Source organism: Centroberyx gerrardi, chromosome 10 (assembly GCF_048128805.1).
Source record: "Centroberyx gerrardi isolate f3 chromosome 10, fCenGer3.hap1.cur.20231027, whole genome shotgun sequence".
Classification (NCBI taxonomy): Eukaryota; Metazoa; Chordata; class Actinopteri; order Beryciformes; family Berycidae; genus Centroberyx; species Centroberyx gerrardi.
In genome coordinates, this window is record NC_136006.1 from 15135787 (window position 1) to 15160803 (window position 25017).

The 25017-nt window shown below is 40.3% G+C and overlaps 1 protein-coding gene across 3 annotated transcripts; it reads right to left on the reverse strand.

Annotated features, from left to right (window-relative positions):
- Nucleotides 1-233: 233 nt before the first annotated feature.
- Nucleotides 234-24604, reverse strand: stk39 (serine threonine kinase 39). 3 transcript variants are annotated; one of them, XM_071925295.2, is made up of 19 exons: nucleotides 24488-24604; nucleotides 22589-22701; nucleotides 22112-22220; nucleotides 21152-21290; nucleotides 20407-20462; nucleotides 18962-19071; nucleotides 18599-18700; nucleotides 18016-18149; nucleotides 17833-17881; nucleotides 16875-16940; nucleotides 13725-13796; nucleotides 12906-13028; nucleotides 12158-12187; nucleotides 11643-11699; nucleotides 10907-10968; nucleotides 4233-4285; nucleotides 3943-4011; nucleotides 2556-2620; nucleotides 234-442 (listed from the first exon to the last, which is right to left on the reverse strand). In XM_071925295.2, exons 1-19 carry the CDS (start codon nucleotides 24591-24593, stop codon nucleotides 368-370), a joined length of 1590 nt encoding a protein of 529 aa, XP_071781396.1. In that variant the 5' UTR covers nucleotides 24594-24604; the 3' UTR covers nucleotides 234-367. The 3 variants fall into 3 exon arrangements, 2 of the variants coding, with proteins under 2 accessions (XP_071781396.1, XP_071781397.1); XM_071925296.2 differs by lacking the exon at nucleotides 13725-13796; XR_013505131.1 differs by lacking the exons at nucleotides 234-442; nucleotides 2556-2620; nucleotides 3943-4011 and having other exon boundaries at nucleotides 4272-4285; nucleotides 12902-13028.
- Between the last annotated feature and the right edge of the window lie 413 nt (nucleotides 24605-25017).

Sequence of the window (25017 nt, forward strand, 5' to 3'; positions counted from 1 at the left end):
ATTCAAATAAAACATCCAAAGCTACATCTTAATCACCTGCTTTCACCACCTGAGTACATCTTTAGTTTCCTGGGCTTTATCCTGATCCCGGTCCATGCGCTGGGCGGTGGAATGTCGTAAGGTGGCGGGTTGAAGGGTCGAGGGACAGTGAGCAGGGAGGGAGGAGCTAAGGAGGTGGAGGCGGGGCGGTGGCAGAGCTTGGCATCAGGGCAAGTGAACGGGATGGTGGTGGTGGTGGTGGTGGTGGTGGGGGTGGGGGGGGGGGGGTGGGGGGGGGGGGATTGTGCAGGGTGTGGTGGCGTGTTCCTCAGTCTGTTTGCCCTGAACTGTCTCCCCTGTCTCACCTGCTTCAGGCATGAAGAGGGCATCAGCTAACACTGAGCTGCGCAAAGCCGATCAGCTTCACCTCGTCTGGGATCTCCGCGTCGTCGCAGCTGGAAGCCTGAGTGAGCAGGGAGACATTGATAGGGTCAGCGGGGTGAGGTCACGCACCCTGCAACTCTCACTTCCACCACCAAACCTAATCCTACCAAATCTGCAGAACAGCTGTACTGTAACAACCCGGATTAACCAGGGGATTGAACCTACTTACAGTTAGTAAGCTTATTGTTTCACGGATTAAAGCCTTTTCAACCCTTTGGTCTCATTTCCTGAAAACTTTGAAACTAGTTCCGGAAATGTATTTGAATTCAGTAACAAAGACAAGGGAGCAGGCGAGAGGAAAATTAGTCCTGGAAAAAGGTTTAAAATTCTTTGGTACACAGAACTACAGAGTAATTTAATTCAATTAATTATTTAATACAAATGTGACTCAGATTTAGGTGGCCTAGCTGACACAGAAGTTTAGAAGTTGAACACGCATGCAGTAGGATCAAACATGAAAAAGAAACTGAACTTTCAAGTTGCTGAAAGAATAGTTTTGGCATCAGCGCCTTGAACTCTTTGTAGTTTGCACGCATTGGAGATCGCCTCTAAACTAAATAGCCCCCTGGGACTAAACACAAGCTTTATTTTATTGACATTTTCACCTTCCAGTGAGCGCTTATTTTAAGCTTATTATGCTGCTCAGACGCTACAAAGCAGGCCGTATTAAAGGCGATGTGCATTCAGATTTGGCCCCTGAGAGCCAATCAATATGTCTTTTTCACTCAGCTATACCCCTGTGAAAGAGCTGGAGCCTGAGTGGGTGGCCTGACACCTGCAGCAATTTACACCTGATGAGGGAGATGCACTCCATCTCTCTGGGGGTCTGACAGCTCTGCAGTCGTCTGATCAACACAGAGGGACTGTGATGAAAACAGGTCACTCTTATAGTGACCTCTTGTTTAGTTCAATCATAAAGCTGCTCCACTGCCGTAAATCGGCTAGATAAAAAAAATGTTATCAATTGTTCCCCCAGCGAGGATAATTATTCTCACTCTCTGGGTTTGTGTGGCACTGCAAACATAACTCTTCTTTTGGAAAGGGAGAGTTGAGCGACAGTGAGGAGTTTATACCGCCTGCAGCGTTCACAAATGGAAATGGGAGAATGCCGATATATATCTACATGGCGAGCCGGGTGCTGTCCCGACTCTACAGCTGCAGCTCGGCTCTCCTGAGAGTGTTCCACCTGCAGCGCTCACTAGCTGCTGATAAGACGAACATGGCAGAAAGGTCAATCTGCGATGCACTGTGACCCGACGCACAGATGTTGTTTACCCACAACTTTAGAAAGGCCACTAGAACATAATTAGAATATTTCTGCAAATCCAGCAGGATTGACATTAATTGCTTTTGTAGATTATTTAATTATTTCCAGGATTTGCATTGATTCTGCATTGGTTAGATCAATGTCAAACAGAGGTGATTGTTTTGTTTTTTTAAAGAGGCACATGTGCAGCATAAGATCATCGGGCATCAGTCTTTCTCAGTCCATTCCTCTACAGGATTGTCTCAGCAATGTTGTCATTACAGATACAGGATCCCATTAAGTGTCTGGATCACATGTTGACTTAATGTAACCATTACTGCACTCAGATTTGAAACCACACAGCAAAATGTTTATTTTGAACTAGTCATGTAGTAGAGTTTAAGGCTCTACACACATTAAAATGTCCACCTATCAAGTAATGGCTCAAATCCCCCTTCACCTCCACAACAGCTTCAATTCTTTGGGTCATCGATTCAAGAACGTTCAAAACCAGATGCTGGTCCATGTTGATGTTATTTGGCTGTTTTTGGCCTGTCTATTAACTTCAGTTCTCGCTATTTTCCCTAGACCTCTCCCATCAACAAGCTGTTTATGCTCGCAGGACTGCCGCTGACAGGGACGCTTTTTGTTTTTCGTTGCACCAATCTCTGTAAACACTAGACATTGTCATGCATGACAAACCCAGGTGGATGTCTGTTTCTGAGATACTGGAATACGCCACATAAACAGGCACCTGAGTATATGTCTCCACTTTATATTCATGTAACATTTAGGTGTTTGCCCTGCACAAATGGAAATATCCTACTCTCTTATTTTACACAGCTATGACAGAGGGTGTTATCGTATTAATCGTCTGGAAACTCACCAGTTTAAAGGTCAATACTTTGTAGGTAGTTGGGTCGTCTACAATCTTCTGAAGGTTAGCAGCAACTGTAACAGTAATACAGAGGGCATAAGACAAACACATCTGATGGTAACAGATGTATTCTCCATTTACATATCAATAACATATAGGAGGAAGCATCTCCATCACTGTATAATGGCAAACTTGTATAGGTCATAAGTAGCTGTGAGCTTGCTGTTAGGCGTAAGTCCCATATACTGTATACATGTAGTGTGTGTGTGTGTGTGTGTGTGTGTGTGTGTGTGTGTGTGTGTGTGTGCGCGTGCACAGATGAGTGAGTGCAATGTCGCAGTGCTATTCTAGAAACAGTGATAGCAGAATAGAGCTGTGTGCTTCTCTCGTGGAGAGCTATCTTGTCCCACCGGGAAACATGCATCTCCATCAGAAAATCATAAATATTAATATTTACGATATAGTGATATACAGTATTTGATATATGATATACTGTATCTGAATTCATAGTGAACTGAATTTAATCATATGCAGTGCCTCTACCTGAGCATTTGCACCATTAAACATTAAGCTTAACACACAGTAATTACATTTTGATAAACGTATAAATCTGTATAAAGATGCATTCCTGTATGAAATAAAAAACTGACACACTATGAACACCCTGTAACTAATCACAAAAAAAAATAATTAATAGAAATATTCAGACCCCCTATTGTGATCTGTCCATACCATAAAACTTCCAATAAAGACAGGCTCTCAAACAGTGGCCGGATCTCTAATAACTGTTATGTTATGTGTATGCATAAATAAAGTCTGGTTCCCAAAAGCCAGGTAAAACAAAAATATGGCAGAACTACCAGAAAGGAGTCTAATTTCATACAATATATTATAGCAGACTTATAGCCTATGCCATAATTCATAACCTAAAATGTTATTGAAATTGCTAAAATATCATAAAATATATTACCAAAAAGAGACGTATAGAGCAGAGATTAAACAATATATGACAGGTTATACAATATGCTGAGCAAATTTCAAGAGAGGCGGTTGCAAGGCATTTCAATATTTCAATATATACTACAAGAATAACTTATTAACTGACATCAGTTGCCTATAGCAGTAATATTTTTAGGCTATAAATGGGCGATTGTATGAATTTGAACGCCATATTATAATTTTTTACAGAATCCAGATAATCTCTATCACTTTTAGGCATAACAAGTGCTGTGGACCTGCCAAAAGAAATAATGGCCTGTCTCTAATAATAGCCTCTCTTTTGCTGAGGTAAATAAAGACCCGGCAATTATTGGAAGTTTTCTGGTACATCAACTCCGATAAGATAAGTATGTATTCAAGCTATGCAATTTATCAGAATAAAGAGGTGTAACATTACCAATAACAACGTCATGCCCATTGACCAGACCGGCTGAGAACAGCTCCTGGGAAACACCATCAGCAGTGTCTGTTGGGGGAGTAACATGACAAATATTAGCAAAACATTACAACAAGCTGAAACATTCCACTCATCCAGCAATTGTGTTAGATATTGAATTAGATACTGACACAAGCAATTCTATTCTCAAACACTGCCATTACCCGATACACACAGAACAATTCACAGTACCTGAAGGTGTTATCACAAAGAGAATAGGATATTCAAATCTATTTTTGCTGAGCTCTTACCTCGCCCGGGAGTGAATTCAAACCGGATGTCATTCAATTCTTTTCTAGAGTTCCTGAGAGGAGAGACAAGAGGATATGATTGAAAAAGCAGTATCTCAAATGTCAGATTTGGATTTGTCGCTTCTCTGTCTGTTAAGACTTCTGTTCCTATGACTCTCTCCCATGGGAGCAATAACAAGGGACTCCACTTAAGGGACTCCACTTAAGAAATGTGACTCTGTTCAGAGCTACAGTACATGAGGAGGTGAGTGGGAGTGGGGGATCGGGGCTATGTGCAGACATGAAGATGCCCCGTGTGATCCAGGAGGACTGACGATGTGGAGAAAAAGCCCAGCTGACGTGCCAACACTTTAGCACCGCACCACTAAGCTTATCAAGCTAGCGCATGTAAAAGGAGGTAAATGTGTGCGAGATTGTTGAACTGAGGGTGTTAACAAGATGCATTAACGCTGCATAATATAAACGTGAATCACCTAACCCAAATAAGTAAACCAAAATAAGGAAAATGATTAGGCAATTGAGTTACCATGGAAGAGTGATGGGCATTATACTGTGTGTGATGGACAGAATTTCTCCTGCCTTTCAGGAGAGGCTCTGAATGACTACGCTTGTCACATATGGAGCCTAAGTACACTATTAACACAATCTCAAAAGGACAGGATGTGTCTCCTCTCCTAGATGATGACTGAAGGAACACAGCACCAGCAGGTACAGTGAGTGGAGTGCTGTAACAGTGGATGAACAGACTATGGGGAATGTGTAGAGGACATGTCTCAGTAGTTTTGTATTTCCACATAATGAGCAGTATGAAGGTAACATCTGTCTAGCTCCTGCGTTCCTCACACCTGCCATATCCATTGAGCATTGACTTGAAAAGCCACAACAAAGAATATCACTTTCCTCCAAACTGCACAAAGTACTGCAGAAAATCTTAATTAGCATCTGCGTGTTCATGTGTGTTCATGTATAGGTGCTGTGCCTGATGAATAAGTGACTCTAATTCTGTTGAATGCATAGTGCAGCAGTACATCAATATGCAGTGATTAATTATTAGGGTAGTGTAACATCATGTGTCCCTTTTACAGAACAAGGAACATTCATAACTTTGAAGTGGTACTTCACGGTATCCTCAACACTAGACTGCAGCAAAATGTTAATAAAAGCATGTAGTACACCCAGATCATTCGACCGCAGTAACATGTTATGTCCTCTGGCTTCTTTGCAGCTTCAACTTTATGCATTTGAAAACAGGAGATGTGTGCTTAAAACCATCTTATAAATCTGTGTGTGACAGGGGAGCAGCCAGAAGCTGATAGAAACAGAACATGGGAGTGCTAGCCAAAGGAACTGTGGTAGGAGTAAATTAATTTGGTTTGTACTCAAGCTGGATAAATCACACTATCTAAGTCGTCTTGCTAGCTCCTGACCCTCATTTCAGACAAGATTAAACCCGTAAGTCAAGACACACATAGCCAAAGACACACTTGCAATGGGTGTTAGTAGCAAGGCTACATAAAAACAGTGGGAGTGAGGATTTACTATCACTTGGCTTTGAGTCAACTTGGCTTGTTTAATTTTAGAGATTTACAGTTGGACAAAAACCAATGGGTAAAACTTGGTGGAGCAGATGGACGTAAAACAACATCTCTGTTTCCAGCAGTGGAAGCTGAAATTGCATGTTGCTAAGGCTGTAGAGGCAACGTCTATGTCAGAGGACCATAACCCTGCAGAGCTACAATCCGCCTACTTACTCCTCCATAGATAGCCACAGCAGATGTTTAGAAAGCATTCTGTCAGATTACATTGCAGGAGGTCAAAAGATTGTGAGGACCATTTGGGATTAGCTTCAGATTTAACACTGCTGAAGAATGAAGTTTGAGGATTAGAGTACCTTCTAAAATACCAATCTGTCTAAACAATTTCTTTCTAGTAACAATGAAGAAAAAAGTTCAGTGTGCTTTGCCATTTTTGACAAAAGGTTAGCTAAAATTGCTTATGTGAGATGACTCTATACTGTGTAATAAACATTTCACTTGCAAACACTATGGTGACTGGTGGAAACTACTAGCTCAAAAGAAGAGAGAAATCTCCACAGAAGTACATTACAAAATGTCACCAGCCATTGGCAGTTCCCCCAGGTACACCAGGTAGTGTTTGTCACTACAACACATTACAGCCCTGTCACACAGGCTGTTGACAGTAGGGCTGATTGGTATGTTTGGGTAAGCAAGCTGTAGATATTTCAGAGCAAATTCAATGCACTTTGAGGCCAAGGCCAAACAAACAGATGGCCTGCTGTGTTCAGACTACACAGGTGTATTCTAAATTTTGTCACAGTGACAAGAAGAGGTTTTTTTTTTTTTTTTTTGGGGGGGGGGGGGGGGGGGGGGTTGCACACACCAACACAATCAATCTAAGTCTGAGGAGAATCCACTATGTTTGAAGTGAAAAGAGAAAGCACCCCAGAGCTCCCATCTTGACAACAGAGGTGCACATGACTGAACACACATAAAGAGAAAATAGAGTTGAGGCAATCCGTTTTATGCATTGTAAATTAAAGCAGAGGTCCAGCTTCCGCATAGGAAACAAAAAAAATAAAGAATTTGCAAAAATAAATTGTTCAATGCGATGGAATAATGTTACCCCCATCACATTCAATGTATCGAATGTGTTGCTCTGCAGTAGAAGTTCAACCATTTCAAATGTCAGAACCTGTTACCACTGCATCATTGCATTGCAGAATTGCGTTGAATTTATTCTACTTATGCACTGACTATGCATACATAAATTAAACCGATATTTTACCCCATTGTTTTGCTACCTCTCTCTGATGTTTTTGTGATGAAAACATTTCATCAGTGAGTCAAAGTTGCAATGAAAACGTATCTTGTAAGACTATAATCTATAGCCATGCTTGATCAGCAGTGTGCTGTGCTGCTCTCTGCAGGAGGCTGTGGACCGTGCCAGGCAGATACTGGACAAAATCAACATGATCTTTCACAAGCTGCCATGACATTGTTCATTTTCTAGCTTCCCTTTATTACACAAACAACCAAGTCTCAATAAACATTAAGCCAATGTCACTCCTGGACTAAGCTGCTCAATGAAATATATCTTCATCTATATTATTTCAGCTATTTAAGGTCCAATGCCATTACAACTGTAGCAAGCATATTTTGCAAGTTTTAACTTCCACTTCAAATTGCTGACGCAGCTATTCTCATGAGACCTCACTGTCTTTGTAAAAAAGACGAAACAGGTTCCAAGCAAAATGTTGACAAAAATCCAATCATGCTGTTGTTCCCTGGTGCCTGGTGTTGAGGGGATCACATTACCATAAAGCTCAGGCTAATCAGCCTTAACACCCTCGTTAGTTAAGAGAGGAGACCAATTAGCTGTTTATTTTGCTCCTCAAATGCCAGTCCTTTCAGGAATTCTCCATTTTGTAATCTCCGAACCTTTAAAGAATGTCAAGGACAATAATTTTTAATACAACAAACAATCAGATTAAAACACTTGTTAACAGATTTTTGCTACTTTGTCTATTTACTCACAGCTTTCAACAAATTCACACAAGCAAGCTGCAAGCAATCTCCCAAACAATGAGGACTAGCAAGCCGAGACTTGATCTCTGCTTTTACCCAGTGGAGTTCTGCTTGAGTTTGAATGCATTTAGTGGCATTTCAGTGGCAGTTCACTTACTTGATGTTACTGAAGAAGATCAACAAACTTGGCTCATGATTGCTCAGAGGTTGTTGCAAACAAGATCAGAACCATCCTCCTCATTAGAGACTCCAAGTTGTTGGCTACATAGCACCCTCCCTGCTGCTTTGGTAAACGTGTCCCATTAGAAATAGGCTACAATTTTTACCTTCAAATAAGCACAAAAATAGCCACAAATTGCCTTTAAATCTTGGCTTTGATTTTCCAGGCTAATTCTTGATTTAATCACCCTGATTGAACTCACTCATCACTAATTCACAGGCACTGACTATATCTGCTGATTGCCTCTGACAGCCTCATACTATTTGTGAATGCAATAAATATCACTTTGCCCCCAAAACATAGGAACACAGCCAAAGAAAATCTGAATGCAGTCTCTCAGCTTGTAATAACTTCAATGCTGATTCACTTTAAAAGATACCAAATGCTGTTGAAACAATTAAACCAAATGTAAAAAAAAATATATATATATCATTCAGTCATGACTTTCTCTTCCACTCTCCTTCTCTCACTCTAACATTTCCTCAACCATAAACAAACTGTCCATAAACCTGTTTCCCTGTCTCTAAATCCACTCCCCAGCTCTAAACTCACATTTAGAATAATGCCACCATCTCCTAAAATATGTTCTACCCTCAAGACAGTCAGATCCCTGCCTCTGCATTAACACGTGTATCACGCATAACAGCAACTGACTGTAAATATAGCAGTGTCCCAACATATTTCCACATCTTGAAGAATTCTGCAGTCAGCATGACATCTCCAGTTCAGATGGAGACTGTTTTATTGATGGTGTCAGAAACTGGATTTGAAGGTTAAATTGAGCGGCTTTCATACTCTTTGACATTTTGCGTCAAATGTTGGGGGAGCAGGATTTAGTCCCAAAGGGGTTTGCAGTAAATAATTATATTCCTGTACCATTGAGTGTGGGACCTGGGTGGGTTATTTACCAAAGTGTCAGCCAAGCTTGCTTCGAGCACATTCAAAAGCTGCTAAATGCGGCCAGTGTTATTCAGTCTGTATAAAGGTATCTTGCTGCTGGATCAAATGTAATGTAATGTATTCATGGAATAGACAGCATTATACAGAAATCCTATCGCTGATACATCCACCGCATCATGCTTCTCTGGAGAGCACGTCAAAGTAGATTGCACTGACAAACCCATCAGTACTCTGTGAGCGTTGGAAAAAGCTCAGCTAAAACCATTACAGTTGATCTGAACTACTCCTTCAGTCAAAAAGAGCCTTAAAAATGTTGAGCCTTATTACTACAGCACTCTGCATTGGCCACTGGGTGACATATACTGAGTGTTTTAGTTCAGATAACAAGACTTGATTTTGTGTAGTGACAGATTTTGGTAATCCACCAAGAAGGGCATATAAGAGCAGCTGAAATCCTTGTGTTTCTGGCCAGAGACACTAGAGAGATTCTGTACTTAATTCAAGGCATCCATCACATGTCTGCATCTCTGATATGGAATAATTTTAGCTCACAGACCACACAGACAGCCTGACAACCTAATGCCGGATCACACTAAAAACATTGAATGTGTTTCTCTCCAATTCATTCATTTAAAATGAGACAATCCGTTACTGCTGCATTACACTGTTTTGCCCTGTTTTTACGAGCTCTCCCTGAAGTTTTTGAGATTAAAAAAAATGTTGCCAGGCAATCAGAGTTGCGACGAGAGCTTATGTTGTAATACTATAATTGATTGTCTCATCAGCTTCATCTCAATACATTTGAGCCACAAGATGCTTGCACAGAAGAAACGTGTGTAAATCCATGGATGAATCATGTAACCGAGAAGTAGAAAATGAGCCCAAACATCAAAGAGCTGCCCATTTATTTTCATGTCTAGGTTGGAATAATTAGAGTTCTCCAGCCACCAAGCAGTTAGCTCTGTCCTGTTGCATCTCTTCCACTGCTCACTATCAGAACAGTAGAAGGGATGGCTTTGTGTGCAGTGTGGGGCGCCCGGGGAGGGCCCTTCAGATGCCTGTTATCTCATCGACCCAGAGCCTGCTCTGCACCCAGCTCATCAGGGAGCAAAAGACAGACTTTCAACTGTCCAGAAATACACCATTGTCTGTCTGTTAGGCAAGACTCTCACTTTCTCTTTCTCTGTGTGTGTGTATACAGAGAAAGAGGGAGAGAGAAAGGGATAATAAGTCACCCAGAATTTTGCACATTTGCCCTCCATATCCTGCTTATATATTAAGATTAAAATCTACTACTACTTTGCTGAGTGGTAAACAAAAAGGATAAAAATTCAGAGCAATAAACATACACAGCATGTGGGGAGATTTTTTGATCGTTTATACTGAGTATAAAGCCAACTAATTATCATCATAAAAACATATATAAACAGTGATAATTCTGAGGCTGAACCACAAGCCTCCACTTTCTCATTGAAATATTTTCAAAACAACAATATCTGGAATAGGTTTTAAGTAAACAGGGCTGCTGTGAGTGCTAATGGTGTCTTCTAATTCAGTCTCAGAGGAGAAAGCAGAGTGTGGAGCACAGCCAAAGGAGAACCAATAGACTGTAACACTCTCCTCCCTACGACACGACCAGTGAGACAAATTGGGAAGAAGGGATCCACGGCAGTGCCAGATCATCTCCGGCCAAACATCATTAGGTCTATTACCAGCCTGCATCTTGGGGACTGGATGAGCGGGGCTACTGTTAAAGCAATAATGAATCTAGGAACTCTGATTAGTAATTGTGTACAAAGAGTTGCCTCAGCACTGTTGCTTTTATTGCATAGGAACATATTGTTGCCAGGGAATATTTGAACTGTTTTTTGCCTCTGTGTCTCATTTTGTTGCCTGTTGCTGGGAGTGATCCCAACATTGCTTTGTGTACCAGCACCTTTATGTACAGACAAAATATAGGAGGTGATGGAAGGATGGGGTAATGATCTGAAAAGGATAATATGTCTCACCTTAGCCGTAGGACCATGTTCACTGCACCTTGGATGTAGGGTGTGTGCTCGTATGGTTCGACCTGCAGGGGAAAAGGTCTGGTGAGGTTGTTTACATCATGTACAATAATTCAACAAGAGATCTGAAAAACAAAATCCCTTTTCCATTTATTATAATTTTGGGTAAAGTTGTAAGGGAGAAGAAAAGGATCAAAAGAAATGCATAAAGGTGTACTGTGTAAGGATCTATCAACTTTAACAACGCTATATCATTTCATTAGTATCTTTGTATGGCAAAGAATGGATATTAGGGAGGAGAGATGGCTTCTGAGTAGCTGTCTTGCCTAATTCCTGAGTGGAGCGAAACTGTAGTAGCACTTCTGGCCTTCATCACTGTCAGACACAGGGGTACACCTCAAACTGCTTTGGCTCATTTTCAAAATGACAATAGCCTTAGAAAATGGGCTACAATGGCAGTGAGCCTTTTAGATGAGATACACCCAGGCACTGAGCTGGCACTGACAGCCAGACGGCCATTTACTCTGAGTTATTACTGCTGAGAGCGTCCCTCTAGGAGACTGACATTCACGCATGTAGACACACACACACACACACACACACACACACACACACAAACACAGACAAATGTACTGTATGCACGTTCTTAGATGTACACAAGCACATATACACACATAGACAATTAGTGGGGCATCAAGGTCATTGAATCATGATAAATTAGTGCTGATGCATCCCTCACCTGGGGATGCTGAATAGAAAGCCCTTCAATAGGGACATTGTTGGCATTCTCCTCATTCTAGGATGAAAAAAGATGAGAGGCATAATTGTGCAAATGCTATTACATCCTTGGTAAATATCAAATCAGGACTCATCTTATAAAGAAAACACAGGGAAGTCAATTCAAAGCAATCAATGAGGAACAATTTGTCGGCTTTGTCAGCCAGTAAAAACAGATGCTGGGGCTGTTTTGATTACATTCTGTAAAACTGAGGAACAGAGGGTGGTGAAGTAAACATGGTTTATAATAGAGTTCATCATTCTTACATAAGATGCTGCCCAAGGAGGACAGATAATTGCATTTCCAATGATGCCCTTCTGCCAAGTTATCAAATTATACATGAGCAGAAAGGATAAAGCAAGCCAATTAGTCTATGACAACTTGAATCCTCACCAAAATGCAAAAATATCAAAATACAAATTCATAATTTTAATTGTATGTTTGTTTTTTTTATACAACAAAAAGAGCTAACTTACATCTTTGGCCTCGTCTCTGACCCTTCGTGACTGGGGGAAATATCAAGCACAAGCAATTTTATATTCTCAAATACATGATACTGATCGATCTATCTATCTATCTATCTATCTATCTATCTATCTATCTACCTATCTATGAAGCCAACAAACAAATGTATGAACAATTCTAAATAAATCTTTAAATTGTGCTAAATAGCCATTTCCTACAGTGTACAGCTATTTGCTTTTGGCATCCTAATTGTTTATTGCAGGAGACAGTCAGGTTAGGTATCTTTATCATAGGACTTTCTGATCTCTGATTATAGCTGTCTACTTCCCCCTGCCTCAAATCCTTGCAGTTATCTTCAGACTCATTACAGCTACCTCATGACAGCCTCTCTCACAGACAAGCCATCTGCTATCCCAAAAATGTCCACTGTTCAGGGAGAGAAGGACTGTACAGGGGGCTAAGACAGAGGGGAAGTAACATAACAAAGCAATAACAGGTTATAGATGACATGCAGCATTACTGAGCAACACCTTGAATCAAAGTGTGAATTTCCATAACACATCTGGCAGTTACAGCACAGAATTGATATTTATCAGTGAGAATCAAAGCTGAATCCCAAAAATAATCGAGAACGATGTGCTGTGAACATTTCTTTCTTTTGCTGTTAGTATATGCAATTACATCTCAATATAGAGAATCACATGAGCGCATATAAGAATCCCTGCGGTTGAGGCTGGCCTCAGTGGGAGTCTCACCTACCCTGCCCTGATTCACTGCCGCCTTGCCCTCTTCACTGCCTTCATCCAGCTCATCATCGCTCCACTCCCAGTCTCCGTCCTCCGTCTTGTGCAGGTGGCCGCTGGAGCCTGGGACTCTCCTCACCTGCAGCCCGACAACACACAGCCAGCACACACAATGTTAAAAATGCATGATTTGTGGGTTTTTCCATTGCACAGGTATATTGCGCTCTACCCGTATGTTTTTCCATTAAGTTTTGTGCGCGGTTCGGTGCAGCACAAGCACGCTAGAGGCATACTGGTAAGGTTCCCAAGTATATTTGCTGCTGGCTCACATTCAAAAGGTACTGGCATGGGTGTCATTACTACTTTAGTGATGTAAAAGTGACATACACAACAGTATTCCAATGGAAAGCTATGGTTGCTGATAGTATACCATATCAGTACAAGGCCCTGTGTGGGTACAGCGCAGTACTTGTGCAATGGAAAAACTCTAATTAGCAATCATCTGGAGAGGCAACATAAGTGGGACACCCAGTCTGACTTGAACTTGGTTAAACACCAATATTAATATTAAAATGCAGCTGGTGCCGGCTTAACAGTTTCAAGCAGATGAGTATGGCAGAGTCATTGGTAAAGCCTGTGATTCATCGCAGAGCAGTTCTGTGGTCTGGGAGAAGGTTTAATTAAGGCAAGCAACGGAGGACAAGTCTAGTCGTCTGAGGTAAGGTATGAGGACACCGCAATGAGAAAGAAAAAGACAGCACACACAACTGTAAGCCACTAACACATCATCTAAGAGTCCCAGCTCTAGACTAGGGTGAAGTGAAAGAAGCACTACCCTTCTGATGGTGTCAGTCTCTTTCTCCGAACCTGACAGAGAGCCCAGGCTCCCCCAATTCTGCTCAGCCTCCTTGAGCAAAACAGACACAAATCAATCCACTCAGCTCGTCCGAATAACATTCACATACACACATGCACACACAACTTAGAAAATAATCCCATAGCAAATGCACAAAAACATATGGTGCACATAATATACACATACTTGAATATGTATAACAACATAAATGAAACCAAAGCATATGAAAGCATCGGTAACAACTGATAAAACATTGCTGTGCATTCAAGTAAAATGCCCCACATTTTGAAATTAGGCTTCAGAAAGTGTCCATGCAGCTCACAATCGATATTCTATCATCACTTGTGTACTGGGCCACAAATTTGAACCCAATATCAATCATTTTCCATTTTCCAGCGTTCCATTATGTAACAGATCAATGAGGCCAGCCCACCACCTTTGTGGCTCTCCACTCCATATCTAATCTTTGACCAATACGGCCTGCAGTTTTCCCTATTGGAAGCTCTACAGCGGGTTTCAGGCTGCCCTCTGCTGGTTACTCTAATGACACATTTCTCTGTGTGTGATCTTTCTTTTTCTTTTTTCTGACCTGCTTGCACCCCATGAGCCCTCCAGAACACTTAGGTCAGCTGGGTCTGGACTATTAACCGTTCCAAGAGTCAGAACAAAACATGGTGAGGCAGCATTCACTTACTATGCCGCATACAACTGGAACAGACTTCCAAATGATCTTAGACATGCTCCAACTGTAACCACTTTTAAAACTAGGCTTAAAACTTTTATGTTCTCCATCGCCTATAATTAAACTCTTAGCACTTTAACTCCAAATATATGTAAATATGTGCGCGCGGTTTATGTACATATGTACTTGTATCGACAGAACTTCGATTTTTATACTGTAACACTCTTACTGATTTTATAATGTTGCCCTTACTCTAACTTTCAGTGTTCAGAAACTCTTTTCTTGTTTTTAATTTTCTTACTTTTACTTATTTACTTTTATCTTATCCATCTCTGTTTTTATCTCTCTCTTTTAATCATGTAAAGCACTTTGAGTTGCCCCCTGTGTACGAATTGTGCTATATAAATAAACTTGAACTTGAACTTTACATTTAAATTTAAAAAATATTGAAATCCATAATTGTAAGTTCTGTAACCTTGACATTCTTCCTCCCTCCCTCCCTTCCTTCCTTCCTTCCTTCCTTCCTTCCTTCCTTCCTCCCTCCCTTCATTAAATAAAGTATTCATTTGATATGACTTGGTTGGTGACAGCTGACTAGAGGATCTGCCATCTCCTACTCATTCACTGGTATATTCTCAAGTAAGATTTGGGGACCATTTAAAGAGTATCTGAATATTTAATAGCTGTCTGGCTATAAATCTCCTCTCTTGACCCCTACCCATGTTTCTAAGATTAGTTCTCATCATACTACATTTCTCTATCTTATTTTTTTTTTTCATCAAGTTAATAGTAAAACATATCAGTGTATAGAAAAACTTGGTGTGGCATTTGTCTATGATCCGGCCAAAATCTGGAATTTTTTATTGTCAACTAAAAATATAATTTATTTTCTGTTACCCATGGGAAGGTGTTGCAATGTTTAACAAGAATATCACAGAGGAGACTGAAACTGAATAGAACAGGAAGTCCCAGGGAGAGAGGGGCAAAGAGGTGAAGAGAGAAACGATGGCAATCCACGGAGGACAAGATGATGTGTAAAGAGAGGAGGGTGAGGTAGGAGACAGGAGAGGAACTGAGCAGGAGCTTGGGAGAGCGAGGGCGAGGGGAGAGACGGGCCTCTGTGCTCCCTGATATGGAGAGGTCACAGCATCCTGAGATGACAATGTTTCTGCAACGCTGCTTGCCTCTGCAGGCTCGGGCTGTGTCTGCTGAGTGTATAATGCAGATGACTCCACAGGTCAAATCAGCACAAAGCAACAAGGACACTGGCCCTGTGGCTCGCAAACTTCATCCACCAGCGCAATCGAGTGAATCCAACATTACATGGGCATCACTTCTGTATATGCACCCTCTCTATTTTACACTTTTCACAGGACGCAAGACATGAAAACAACGTGTACATATGAAGCATTAAATGCTGTATATGCATTTTGGAAAAAATGAAGGGCAATGACTCTACAATATAGAGGCTCCAGTCTGTAAACGTGTTTCGTCAAACTAAGTTCTTTCATAAAGTACCATCATTTATTTTAATCTTGTGTTTTCAATCATTTGATAAAGGTAGGTGTCACTATCTTTATCAATAGCTCATTTTGGAACAAATATCATACTTTGCTTCAGGGTTGATTGTAACTACAGTCAAAATTGGACATGTGGCTTGGAATACTTAATGGAAAGCTGACCTGTTAACAATAGGTCCCATTCCATTCATTGCTATAATTCCCAAAGATGCCTGTGGTTGCCACCCTAACCATCAACAAACCTGAATCTCATGCCACTTCCACCACAGTCGCCTCGCTCTTTATTGACACCCTGCTCTGTCTGTGCGTAATGTTAACGTCATACACTATAACGCCTCCGCTATCCACCATGTCCTCCATTTAACCCTGACCAAGTCAGTGAATTTCCACCCCTCCACCCGGCCACTCTGCCTCCCGGCAATGGCCCTCTACTCCAATTTCTATCCTATCTCTATCCCGGCCCTCCAGTTGGAGAATGATGGGAAGCCGATATCAGTCGTGCCTGAATACTGCACTTCCGCCCAGTAAACTGTGACTAGTGGGCAACTGAGCAAGCAAATGGAATGATAATGTGCACCTTTCTGTTACATAATGCTAACCACTAACATTTAATCCTATTTGTCTTTGGTGTGCCACATGCAGTGAGCAACTTTGGGGACCACTGACGCATGACTTGTCAGCACATCCATTCTGCTTGACTGCTATGGTTCCAGCAGTGGCCCATATTTGCACATAATCCACACAACAGTTTTGGCCATAAAGTGTTTGAGGTGCTGAAGAAAGTGAGTCTGCTCAGTTTGTGTTGACTGTAAATGCAACATACTGGGGGAGAGAGAGAGTTCAGTCAATCCCCAGCGCTCTGACATAATTTGTTCATGTTTAGTCAATAATGGAGTTACTTTACAGGGAATGTTTGTTTAGACATACCTTCTTAGCTCTCTGGGAAATCTTTGGTGCACGACACAAAAGCTTTTCAACTAGATACTCTCTGTTCTGCAAGAGAAGATCAAACCATGAATCAGAATCTAATCATGAAAAAATGAAATGAATGAATGCATGAAATGAATCAAAATCTAATCATGAAAATCCAAACACTGGAGTTCTAGGGTTTCTCAAATGGCGACCTTCAGAAATAATCCGGGTTGGTGGAAGGTTGTAAGACAGTGTTGGTATTTTTAAGTGTGCATAAAAGATCTCTGAAAGCCCAACTTGTGCATTAGTAGACTTTGAACTTATTCTTTCACTTGCTCACTTCTCTAAGATAGACAGCAGTAAGGTGGGGCTGCATCCCATACGTGAGTTAGGTAACATTACACCAACGATGCTAGATAAAGCTGCAAATAAATTATTTCTTTTACATAGCTGACATTCAAAGTGAACAGCTTTTCCCATCTCTGAATTGTAAGATTTAAGATATTACTGTGAATTATCATTACATAACATTACAAATAACTTACATTTAACTATGAAATGTACAGCAAGTCATTATTTTACAGACAAAGCAACAATATATAGCATAAGGCACCATAGCTGTGAGCTGTGAGTCATGATTTACGACAGTATAGACTTAGTAGGATTTAAGGTTTGCCATATTTTTCGAGGGGTTGGATCTAACCTCATAAGCTGCTTTTGTGTTATTTATGTACTTTGGTATTGTCATTATTTCTGCAATAGTATATTATGATCAATACGATTTAATACCCTTGTAGATTTGTTTGATATGTTGTTTAATGCATCCTATTAAGTATAACCATTATGAACCACTATTCGCAACATACAGGGCTGAACGATTGGCGAGCGGCGGCATGGGAGCTGAATATAAGATAGGATGTATACCAACATCAAACAAAGATGGCAACTCAAATATGTGAGATGTAGCTCATACCTTGGCCTTTTGGAAGAATTTACACTTCAAAAGTTCTGCAGCTGTAGGCCTAGAGACGAAGAAAACACAATTGCCAGAAAATGCATCATAGCACAACACTCACTGAATGTTAAGTGCTTTTTATTGATCACGAATAGCATCTGCCCTCTTTGAAATATTTGGTACATGGAATATGGAGCAAACCTTTTGGCAGGGTCCTTCTGAAGGCACATAGTTATTAGCTTTCTAAAGGATTTGCCATATTTCTTTAGCATTTCCTTGTCCTCCACTCCTGTGTCTAGGGTGGGTGGATCGTTCTGTAAGGTAAGCATTAAGACCTGCACAGACAGGAAAAAATGGTCAGAACCATCCCCATAATTCAATAGCAAATTTTACAAAAATGTGGTTGGTGAAGATAAGAAACTCAAACCAGGAAACCACTTATAGAATAAATCTCATGATGAGTAAATGTAATGGGCTTCCTTAGATAAAGTTGTCTCTGGATTGGATGTATGGTTGCATTTTTTCAAGTCTACCCATTAATGCGGCCTATGAGTGAACCTGACAGCAATGCAAAATGAGTTGTTAACTCCAAATGTTTACTCGAAAATTTAAAAGATAAATAACTGAAACAAGTTGATCTAAGAGTGAGTAAGTGTGTAGCAAACCAATAGTTTTTATGGACATTGCTTTTTTGCATTTTGCCAGCACCTGTAACAGCTATAGCCCTGCTTAGGACACCATGCTCTGATTAAATTACACCCAATTACGCAATCAGAACACTCACCTTCATGGGAGGGTATCGGTGATAGGGTGCAGACCCTGTTGCTAACTCTATGGCCGTAATTCCAAAGCTCCATATGTCTGCTTTGAAATCATAGCCTCGTACCTGTGGGTTTGGAATTACAACAGTCTGTAATATCACTGGAATTCACTTCATATCTTGGGAGCTTGGTGTAGATGTTATGGCCTCAGTGGTTGCCATGTCATCTGATACACCAAATTAGCTACCCATAGCATTAAAGCACGTTATGGATTAGTACTAGCCTGAAACAGAAACAAACTCACATGCACAGGCACATAAATATTCCAAGTATTTGAGATGTAAGATGTCATTAGCAACTGCCTATGTGTGAATAGTTAGACTCACCTGTTCCATCACCTCTGGTGCCATCCAGCATGGTGTGCCAACAAAGGTCTTTCGTACTTTGTTTCTGGTCATGTCTCCTCCCGTGGCTAGAAATGCACTTACTCCAAAATCTTAAACACAAAATAATACCATGTACATTTTATATTATAGCTAATAGAGAGACATTTGGGTGTGCTGCGTGGTCTGTGTTGTAATGAACACAGATGCAGCCAAGACATTTCGGCTAATTGCATTAACCAAACATAAAACAAAGATTGTGTATTTTCCTAATTTAAGACTCTGTGTTCAATCAGTTTTATGACAGATCCTATTTCAGAACTGCAGATTGGATAGTAAATATTGTACAGCAGACAGCAAAGAAATTGCCTGGATCCAGCCCCGCGGATTGCTCATTTTCATTTTCGCTCGTATTGGCTCGTTAACCATGTCCGCATTTGAATTTTACTTTTCACAGACTGGCTGCCATTGGCCTCTGTTGTTATGTACGCACATGAGTAAAGCAACTCTGTTACTGCAATAAGCTGTGGATTGATTATCATCGGTCCAGATAACGATGAACTAAAGAAAGCAGCTGAAAAGGCAGCGGCGCCTGTCACACGAATCATGAAATTCAAATGGTTACATGGTTAATGAGCAAATACAAGTAAAGCAAAAATTAAGTGATTCATCAGGCAAGCTAAGAAAGATCTTCATCGTAAATATAAGCCCACTGAAATATAGTGGAGAACCTCATAACCTTACTATTAGGGTTAGACCAATATATTGGTTTGCCAATATATGGGGCCGATATTGATATTTGAATAAATATCGGATATCTTCTAGTCATGTTGTCCACTGATATGATGGAGGTTCCTTCCTGACCGCAGCTACAGAAAAACTGTCTGTAAAACCTGCGATGATTTTTTTTTTCTTTGCATATTCTATTTTTCAGTCAGTAAATCAGTGAAAGTCAGTAAATGAATTCTTCATTTAAAGGCAGTAATGTATCCCAGAGTTCCCCCTAACATTGAATTGGGTGGGTCATACTGCCTTAAAGAGCTGGTATCCCTAAAATAATTTTATTAGTCTGGGTTTCAATGAAGAGTTTTAATGTCACATGGTTCACATTTCCATGCTGCCAACAATAAGAGATATGTAATATCGGTACAAAATATTGGCTAACAGCAGCTTTAAGACAAAATTGATATTGGTATTGGCTTCCGAAACTCTGGTTGAACCCTATTTAATATTATGTCAACATTATTAAATAAGTATTACGAGTCCCATGTGAGCCTGACTTGAATTATGACTTACAAAAAATGTTAACCTGCTTTAAAATTACTGTTCTTCATTAGTTAATTAAAATTCATCCAGGATCTAGGCCTGCATGCTTTTGAAATAGTGTGCCACTGTCTTAAACTAAACAAAAAGGCTGAGTAAGAGAGCGGTGCCATGCTCCAACACACCTGCAATCTGAACAGATCCATCTTCTCCCAGTAGTATGTTCCCAGCTTTCACATCCCTGAGGTCAACCAAATACAAAAACACAGTCACACAACACAGTCATGTGGAGCAGCATTGATTCTTCCATGTGTGTGCCATGTGGAGCACTGCCTCAGGGGCTAATAAAGGTTTGGGCCTGGTCCCACTGACCTTGACATCCAGGAAGTTTACAGAACACAATAACTGGACTGCTGGTCAATAAATGCATTTGTATGAACTGTATTAAAGCTACATTTACATTAAACTTTAGCCATTGGGTAAACGCTCTTATCCAGAGTAACTTAAAATGAAGTGACAATAACATTTAGGTTTTTAGTAACATAATAGGTTTTTTTCTTGGTAGTTTTTCTTTGTATGCATTGAGGGCTAAGGCTGGTGGTGCCGGGCAGGTTAGGCTATGTAGAATAGGTAGGCTGTTTTTGTGTGACTTTGTGCTCTTCCTGATGTTTGTCCTATATCATTCTGTTGTATGATTGATTGTTGCTCAGTATCTGCTTGTGATAAAGGGCTATATAAATAAACAAACTTGAACTTGAACTTGAACATTACATTTTTCAAGCCAACTTCAGACTGGCATTGTTATCACCAGGTGCTCTTGCAAGTGGTTTCTTGATACTTGATGATCAAAAATTGTGAGTCAAACTGTGTATTAAGCAGTCATTGTCGGTTCTTAAAAAGTTATTTAATTAATTAAAAAGGATTTTTTACCTGTGAATCTGTCCGTTTCTGTGCAGGTAGTCCAGGCCCTCCAGGACTTCTTTTAGTATGGTGGCGATAATGGGCTCATCTAGAGCTCCATTTTTGTGCTCTTCTTTGCTTGTGTGCTTTATTATATCCAGCATTGAGCCTAAAAAGACACACCATAGGAAAACAAGAAGTGCTGTGTTAATTTATCACATATTAATGGGCAACACAAATCATCTGCTAAAAGCTCCATTGAGTCATCATTTGCCAAATATCCATGACCAGGATACAAATTATTACAATGTATTTTACTTGCTTGTTTTTCCTTAATCGATAGAACATGAGAGGCAGTGCATTAAGGTGAGTAACGTTATTGCTGTCAAAACAGTGATTTTATTGACCATAGCATGTGACTATGACTGTTCTGCTGCTCCCACACAACAGCACTACAGCCTACTTCAAATACTGCAGTGAAAAACTACATCTGAGTTACCATCTTTTGCTTTTTCCCATGCATAAGAAGAAAATTCCTATTCACAAGGAAACAAAGTAGCTACCAGCTAGTGGTTGAAATGCTGGCAAGGCAGCTCGGGTTTTTACTACTTTTTTCAGCAATTATTTAATTTCATGTCTAATTTCATGCCAACCGTCATTTTTGCCAACTAGATTTCAATAATGATTTGATAATGAATTTTGCAGTCATTACACAATGTGTAAGCTCTGTATGACTACCCTCAGTGATGAGAAACCCAGGTTATACTGAATAACATCATGGCCTATAAGCTATATTTCTTGATTTGAGCTAACTGCTATATAAATGACCTATAACACATTTCACATGACCTAATCAGCAGATCAAAGCACAAACTGTGCTTTCATGAAAAAGGGCATTTACAGTGTAGTGTAATCACATTCACTGAGCATGATGTATTATTGAGGTAGAAATAGCATTTTGTTCCACATAGCTTGGCAGCTGGAGCTTACCACCACTCAGAAGCTTCATGACTAACCAAAGTTCATCCTTCACTACAAAGGAGGTGTAGTAGGTGACGACATTTGGATGGTTGCACTGGCTCATTGCTTGAATTTCTTTCTATCAGGAGAGAAAAAAGACAAGATAAGAAAAGTAAAATCTGTCACACTGAACAAAAATATTTTAAAAATTCTGTTTTTATCACATCCTCTGTTTCTTTGTAATAATCCAAAACAAGCCGCAGGTAATCATTTACATATTAACTAGAAGTGAATCAATAGATTGCTGCACACCCTATAAACAATCTTACAGCAAACAATTAATTACTATGACCTCTAAATATGCATTCAAAAATATCCAATTTTCACCCGCTCGCACTTAACAATAACAACGTGGATCAGAAGAAAAGTGGTAGAGCATCAGAGAGGTAAAGAAACACTCTGTGGACGCAGGCTGGGAAAATAGCCCATATTTATTGTTGTACTCACCAATAGCTCATCCATGCTGGTCTGGCATTTTTCCAGGTTGATTCTCTTTATGGCCACGCGCTCCTGTCTGGGGGTACAGAGGGCCGCCTGCACCACAGCTGTGGCCCCGCTGCCTGGAATCACAGCCACAACACAGCAATAAAAAAACATAAGACAGGAGGAAAGACAGACTCTCACATCACACTCAACTGGACTTGTCCCTTTGGGGAACGCCTAGTGATTACAAAGGCATTTCTCTTAAATCCAATATCACGCAGTGCCTGTTATGGTATTTGTCTTGCCTATTGTTAATCTTTTTTGTTTTGTTTTTATTATGGCATTCATCTTTTATATGTGGTAGCTGAAAGATAAGATAATGACATAAGTTGAACTGAAGTACAGTAGTTTATTTTTAACATGATGGACCGTTTACTCGTTTAAAGGCTTTATTAAAAACCAGGCCACGCTGGAGGCAGTGAAGTTGTTCACACTAAGAAGCTGTGACACACAGCATATTGCTTGCCAACTGTTAGTGACAGATAAGGAGAAGTAGAGAACAGAGGAGATCGGACTGCTTACCAGTTGATTATGAGCACAGAGCTGAGGACTAACTAACTTGTCACAGTCAGCAGCGCACAGCTGTAGCGCTGCTTCTTATCAGCAATGATATGACTTTACCTTAAGCTGTCAGCTCATCCACACACCCAAAACACTGATGCAGGGTAAAAGCATTTGCCAAAAATATTTTAAATAACTTCCTTTTGATTTTTTTTTTTTGCAAAATCAGGATTTTCATTGTTGTGCATGAATTTGTCTTTAATGTCTTCAGTGAACGGCTCTTTCATATTTCAAACATAATATCTCATGGATTATTGGGGTAATATTATAACTTTAACGTATTACCTTACATTTTAAACAACACGAGATTTTGACTGAGTTAAGCAGTGGAACATATTTTTTCAAATATGCAGAAAAGGTGAATTTTAAAAGTCACAACAAAAGAAAACGTTTCCAAAGAAACTACACGTCCACAATCCTCAAAGAAATGTTGAAACAAAGTCAATCATAGTAACAATATCCAAAGCATAGACATTGTTGATTATTTTTACTTTAGGTAGGTTTATCCACAGTGCCTAACAGTGAGTGAGCAGGTATGGGTTCACTGTCTTTCTCAAGGACACTTTAGCTTGACCCCATGGCTCCTGTGGGGACTGAACCTGTGACTTTCCCTTCACAGGATGGTCACTAACCACCACCATCCTGCCGCCTAGCCTGCCTATAATAATAAAGCTAACACTAACACTACTACTAGGCCTACTAATACCACTACTACTATTACTATTACTACTACTGATAGTACTACTACTAATACTAGGTTACTACTACTACTAACAATAATAATAATAATCATAATCATAATAATAATACCTAATAATTAAAAATAATAATATAAAATGTGTAAAAATTCTACTTGAGAGGATGTGATAGGCTATTTATTTCAGACTATGCTCGGTCACAGATAAACACCAGTGAAATAGAAACAGCCATGCATCTGTGATTTTAGTAATGGCTTATAAACTGGACACGTGCCATAAATGGGCATCGCTCAGCACAGAGGAAATCTGTGGCTATCTGAAGCATTTAAAAACGCACTTAAGGAATGTGACATTTCCATCCCCGCGCAGTAATTCAGTATTTCAACAGATTCGGCTGCGTCAGAAATAAACATCTGCTGTTTCCGAGACCGGCGGGCTGAATGTGCTTGTTAACATCCGCATTGCAAAGCATTGCAGGACGCTGTTGCACATGAAAAAGCCGGTAGGCCCTCGCCGTCATTCACAACTGATAACCCGTCGTGCCATGCCTATTCGTGATAAGATATAATGTTCATCGGACTTCGAAACATCGTAGGGTACTAACCTATGACTTCCTGCAGCTCGTACGACTCCCTGGTAATTGGCCAGCTGGTTGTCAGCGCTGGCTGCGGGTTGTGGACAGGAGCCGGAGATTCGCCTTGCTCCGCCATGATGATGATGATGCTGCGCTAGTTAGCAACAGACAGACAGACAGTCAAATTTGACCTCACCTCCTGACTACAAGTGTCAGCTGCTGCAGAGCAACTACCGCTAGCGATGAAAACACCCGGAAAATAACGGACCCCACACACACACACACACACACACACAGATACAGACACACACACTCACCACACAGCGCCATTCATAGTGTGATATAGAAATCAAATGTAGATTAGAGGAACAATAGGCCTATACACTCACGTTAGGCCATGCTACATTAAAATAACTAAATTATCAGAGCAGACTACATGCAGGCGGCGGATTCTTCTGAAGTCTATAATTCATTAGATCATCTGATATTAATTATGGTCTAATGTGTTTTCTGCTTTATAGTAGCCTACTTTCACTTATGTTACCAGGAAGTTTTAGAAC